Raw genomic sequence first — 6,369 nt, forward strand, 5'->3', positions numbered from 1 at the left:
GCATTTTAAACAAGTAATCCTCAAGATACATGCGGATATATGTTAAAAGGGTGTAGATACATGGTTAAGGTATCATAACACATGGTTTAGTCTAAGATACATTGCATGTATCCACATGTATATTGGTTTACTCGTAGTATCCGCATGTATTTGAGGGTTATAATATGTATCCATGTATCTGAAATTCTTGTGGGATATTATGTAACTAGTTTAAAATAGTGAAATAATAAGTAGATATGGTGAGGATGTTTGCGAATTTATGTCATTACCTTTATTGTCCGGACATTTCCAAACCTACAGCATAGTGGAAGCTTTAATACCCAGATTGAACTACCTTCTTTTAAAAAAAATAAAAAGATCTGGTAGGAAGTAATTAATAGGAAGCGACATTAACAAACGACAAGTACAACATATCACTGGACTTTTATTCAACCAACACATAAAGATTAAAGCACATTTAAGAAAATTACAACAACAAAAGTATTTAGTAGCATAGTACATAGTTTAGTGTCATAGAGAGACACATACTTTGTGGACATAATTTCTTGGAGCAAATTAGTGCTTCTTCTTAAGCTTTTCTAGAGCAATATTGCCACCAATGCAATAGTTCTCACTGCAGCTTTTCATGCAAGTTCCAAATATCTCATTATCTGCAAAATTAACCAGAAAGTTAATGAGTGAGGACTAGGAGCAAGATTATATATTTATCTACTTATATATTTAAGACCTCTTATATAAGCCAAGACATAACTGGTAAAGTTGTTGTCATGTGATCAGAAGGTGACAAGTTAAAGTCGTGGAAACAGTCGCTTGCAGAAATGTGAGTTAAGTCTGCGTACCAAAAATTTTTGTTGTTTCCCTGACCGTGCACATAGCCGGAGCTTTAGTACACCGGGATGCCCTTAGATTGATGTTCAATTTTAAGCCATTAATTTTATTTAGCCGTCCTTGTCTATACATCATAATCGATAAAATAACAACATACAAATAGCAAGAAAAGGCAAAGAGTATTTAGTTAGCTACCATTGAGAAATTTGGAACAAAGACCAAGAGAACATCCAATCTTATAAACAGTAGTAGTAGGGTTTGAAGTCTCATCAGAAATTGTTCCCCATGGCAAAAAGCAATGGAGGATACAGCTAGGTATGTCCTCAACATGAGATTTAGTTAAACATTGAAATGTACATGGTGTGCCGGGTATGCCACTGTCAAGGATGCACTTAGCTAAGTTCTCAATAGTTGTGTAATTCTTTACACAATCTATCACACCAGCCATAGCATTATGCTCTTTCAACACAAGCATTGCAATGAACAACACTACAACAACGTTCAATGCCATTGAGAGAGAAAGAGAGAGAGTATTAATTAGCACTATAGAAATAATAGTTCGTTGATTTGTTATTTGGTTGATGTGAAAATATATAAGCTTTCATTGTCTATTTATAGAGGAAACATATATCATTATATTGTTTTTAGATTATTATATCTAAGATAATTTGTGTGATGGATACTCAATGGCGTAGTCACCTTAGCTTGTCCAAAGGTATCTCAATTGAGACCCCTTAATTCGATCAAAAAATATACTATCTATATATTCAGAGGAGGAATTAGAGTTTGGAGGCTTTAAGGAAAGTTTTTCTCATTTAAAATTTCAAAGGGACATATGTAAATAAAAACAAATTTAAAATGGACAAGGTATTAAAAGTTAACGTCGTCAGTTACTCGGTAAAGTGCAAGGTAAAATTGTGGTTTTACCTTACAATGTAAATAAAGTCACTTACGTCCATATTTATTTGTCCACTTTTGTATTTATCCTTTGACTTAAAAAGTTGGTGAGGGTTGGGAATTTATTCACACTTATGTACTCCCTTTTGTCCACTTTTGTATTTTGGAATGTCCAACAATACTTTTTATGGGTATGGGTTCCCGAAAATTCAAACCCGCTACCATAAGGCTTATAATTAAATGAGAAAAATTATCAAAACGTATAAATACTAATCAGTGGGAACCCATAAATAAATCAAGAGATTACTCAATGGTAGGAAAGGAAGCCCTTAGCTGTGTATATCTTGTGTCGTTGAATGTGGGTTCGATTCCTTGTAGAGGCATTTATTTTTTTCCCATTTAATTCTTTTGAGCCCCTATTTTTTATTGAAAATCCACAAGTTTGAAATCCTAGATCCGCCTTTGTTGGGAGTCTGTTTTATCTTACAAGGTAAAACGTGTCCTTACCTTATTAATTTTCTTTTATAAACTACCCATTTCATTCATTTCTTATTTACATTATTTGTTTTTTCACCAAAATCTCTATTCGTGGGTTCTTCAAGAATAGGAGAATGTTCAACAGAAGCATACATTTCAAGAAACTGTAGATTAAGGCAATTACAAAAAATTTCAATGGTACAAAGAAATAAAAATAAAGAATCATCATTCCAAATATGAGTTTCACAAAACATTGATTGTCCGTTGGACTTAAAATAATTCGGATATCAACTAAAAATAACCATATCGTCTTGCGGATTAGTAATACTCATTTTACTCCTAATCAAGCTTTTCAAACAATCATATTTGAGAGATAAAGGAAACGATTGAACCACTATAGGAAGTCGACTTCATCGCACTGAATCTTCATCAGGCAAAACTTGATCACCCCAATGTAATTTTACTCTTACCTTATTATCATCCATCTTAAAGTAAGGGTGTTAAGTGGGCAGGACCGAATCAATCCGGAACCTGCCCGTGAGATTTAGCCGGGTTGGGGGCCGATCCGAATCCAGGCCTGGTTAAACGGGCCAATCTAGTTCTGGGCCCAACAATAAATTTTTTAAAAATAATCCTGAACCGGCCTACTTAACCCAACCCGGTCCAACCCACATAAACCTGGTCAAAATCGATTAAAAATCCGATCAAAATCAGTCAAAAAAACAAAGTTTTTTCTCCAATATACACTACATATACCCACCTATATACATTTTAAATATGTTAAACAATATATATATATATATATATATATATACACACTATATATATAGTATATACTACATTAGAATTTAAAAAATATATACACATAATACATATACACAATTACACATGTAATCATGTATACGACTATACGTTAGTTAAATATATATACTACTCTAAATAAAACATATACTACAAGATATATACTACAATATAATGATATATAATAATTTATAAAACATATATACATGTATACATTAAATATATACGTCTATAGAAGGTATATACACATATATACGCACCATTCAATATATGTACTACTTAAAATAAAATATATACTACAATATATATATACTACAATATATACACATACTAAATATATAGTTATATACTAATTTCTAAAACATATACACATGTATACGTTAAATCTATACTACTTTAGAAAATATACACACATATATACATATCATTCAATGTATACGTACTACTTTAAATAAAATATACTACAATATACACACACATTAAATATATAGTTATATACTAATTTATAAAACATATACACATGTATACATTAAATATATACTACTTTAGAAAATATACATACATATATATGTACCATTCAATATATACGTACTACTTTAAATAAAATATACTACAATATATATACTACAATATATACACACACTATATATATAGTTATATACTAATTTATAAAACATATACACATGTATACGTTAAATATATACTGCTTTAGAAAATATACACACATATATACGTACCACTCAATATATACGTACACATATAAAAGATATGTACTTCTTTAAATAAAACATATGCTACTTAATATAATAAATTAATAATATTTTATAGTAAATTAGTAATATATTAAAACTAAGTATTTAATTTAAACTAAAAATTTAATTTAATTCATTTAATGGAAAAAATTACAAAGTAAGGACTAAAGAGTGAATGAATGTTGAATTTTATTGATTGCAAACTGATCCAAAATTTATAATTTATATGGATGAAAAATCTACAAATTTTGCATCATTTTTTCCAACTCATTCATGTTAACATTAACGGAAACTTGCATAGGATAGTCAAAGTCAACGGGGGAAAAACCATGCATTGGACTTGATTCTACTGAGTTCACCCGTGAAGTCATAATTTCTTCAAGTCTCTGCTCGTCGTTCTACTCTACTTCCATTCCTTGATTTCTTCATTCTGCTTTAATCCAATCTCTAAGGCAAACTAGAACATTCATTGCATTGCTTCCCAATGAATGCTGCTTGTCTCCAACCTGTTGTCGTCGCTGACTAAAAACGTTCTCCGATGCAACGATTGACATTGGAACATTCAAGATATCTCTAGCTAATCTTGAAAGCATAGGATATTGTGCTTCATTATTCCTCCACCAATCCAACGTTTTGATCTGTTATATGCGATCCTCTAGCGGCAATCGGAGATAATACTTCAGCTCTTCCCAATAAGTTGTTGTGTAAGCTCCCTCCTCAACACTATTCCAACAAGGTAAATCATAAAAGTATCAGAAAAGCCACTATATGCCGACTTTTTAGAAGATGATGGCTCCTCGGGAGGAGAAGGAGTGGCAGTTAGAGTGATATTTGTCGGTACAGCTAAATCAACTAAATCAGCGTAGTGGTTATATACTTTATCTATGCAAGCATTCGGATCGGCCATAGCCGTCCACAAATCAGTTTGTTCTTGTTCTTCATCATTAGAATCATTGTTAGTATTTATTTCTAAGTTAGCATAAATAATAGTACTAAAGTGGCACATAGTATTATATTTCATGCACGGATTTAACATAGCACCAACCAAGTAAATAGGGGGAATCGAAAAAAATATTTTTTAAATTTAGCAAACATGGCACCAACAGCTTCTTTGTAACTTCTTTATTTTTATATTCTTTAAGCAAATCAGAAATATCGGTTATATATGCCAAAATATTATAAATAGTAGGATAATAAGCACCGAAAAATTCAACCATAACTATATAAAATTTTTCCAAAAACTTAACAAGATCATTAATTATAGCCCAATCAGAATCATGTAGTATGCAGTGGGCGAATCAGCAAACGAACCACAATGTTGATTAAAAGATAGTGTAATAGAAACTCTATATCTATAACAAATTTTTAAAAAATCATACCTAGCATTGCATCTAGTATCACATTCTTCAGGCATCAATATCGGTGCAAGTCCATTTTGTTCATATTTAAGTTTAAAGTCTTTAATTCTTCTTCTACGATTATTTTCTTGAATAAAACCAATGACAAGCCGAATTTTTTCAATATAAAGCTCAAAAAACTCAAGATCATCTCTTACAATTAAATTATATATATGACAAGCACATTTAACATGAAAAACTTCAGGTAACGGCGGAGATAGCCTAAATTTTAACTTTGTTATAGCAGTCTTTTGTTAAAAGCATTATCAATAGCAATACATAAGATTTTATTTTCAATACCGTAAAATCCTGTGACTTTAGCAATCGAATCAACAATAAAATCTCCAGTATGTTTACGATCTTCATCATATAAAAAATCAATAAGACGTTTTTGCATAACAAAATTACTATCTATCCAGCGACAAGTAATGGTTAAATAATTATTTTTATTTACAGCACGACCAAGATCAGAAGTTAGGACATTCTACATTGAATATTTTTTAACAATGTTGATAAATAAAAACAATATTGTGAATGAAGTCTAAAAATATCGTCCCTACAAGTACTTCTAGAAATACCATTAAACATAGGATTATAAATTGCTTGAAGATAATGAATAAAGAAATCAGAAGAAGGAAAACTAAAAGGCAAAAAATCCACAGCTACCATTTTAGCTATTTTTTTCGGTCCCTCAATTTATTAGACTTCTTTATTACCGGACCGGTTGCTGGTCCATTGTAGTTTGCGTTGGCCCACCAACATCCGCACCACCTCGTGCAACATTTAACTCTCTTTTGTGATTATCACTTATATGCCTCATTAACGTACCCGTACCCCCTTGCTTGCCTCCTCTTTTATGCTTATATATTTGTTGACAAATATTGCATTGCACCTCAATATCTGATATACGGTCAAAAAATTGCCATGAAATACTAGTTGGTTTATGAGATCTTGGGGCAAGGGGCTGGACAGGTAGGGAGATTAACCGATTCAGATCTAACGTTAGCATTTCCTACTACGGGTGTCACCAATATTTTCATCATCTTCGTCTAAATTAACCGCATCTACTTCATTTTCTTCTTCTATACCATAATTTTTCTGAGCTTCTACATAATCCATATCGTGGGCACCTACACCTATTTCTTCCTCAAAAAGTTGACTAAGCAGTACCAGAGGCGGAGGCACACGGGGATATCTACTACTTGAAGTACCTCCAC

The 6,369-nt window shown here is 31.6% G+C and overlaps 1 protein-coding gene across 1 annotated transcript; it reads right to left on the reverse strand.

Annotated features, from left to right (window-relative positions):
* Positions 1-422: 422 nt before the first annotated feature.
* On the reverse strand, positions 423-1,406 carry LOC107844906. Its single transcript, XM_016689230.2, has 2 exons — positions 1,024-1,406; positions 423-650 (listed from the first exon to the last, which is right to left on the reverse strand). Exons 1-2 carry the CDS (start codon positions 1,337-1,339, stop codon positions 556-558), a joined length of 411 nt encoding a protein of 136 aa, XP_016544716.1. The 5' UTR covers positions 1,340-1,406; the 3' UTR covers positions 423-555.
* Positions 1,407-6,369: the final 4,963 nt, after the last annotated feature.

This window comes from Capsicum annuum, chromosome 10 (assembly GCF_002878395.1).
Source record: "Capsicum annuum cultivar UCD-10X-F1 chromosome 10, UCD10Xv1.1, whole genome shotgun sequence".
In the NCBI taxonomy this organism is placed as follows: domain Eukaryota; kingdom Viridiplantae; phylum Streptophyta; class Magnoliopsida; order Solanales; family Solanaceae; genus Capsicum; species Capsicum annuum.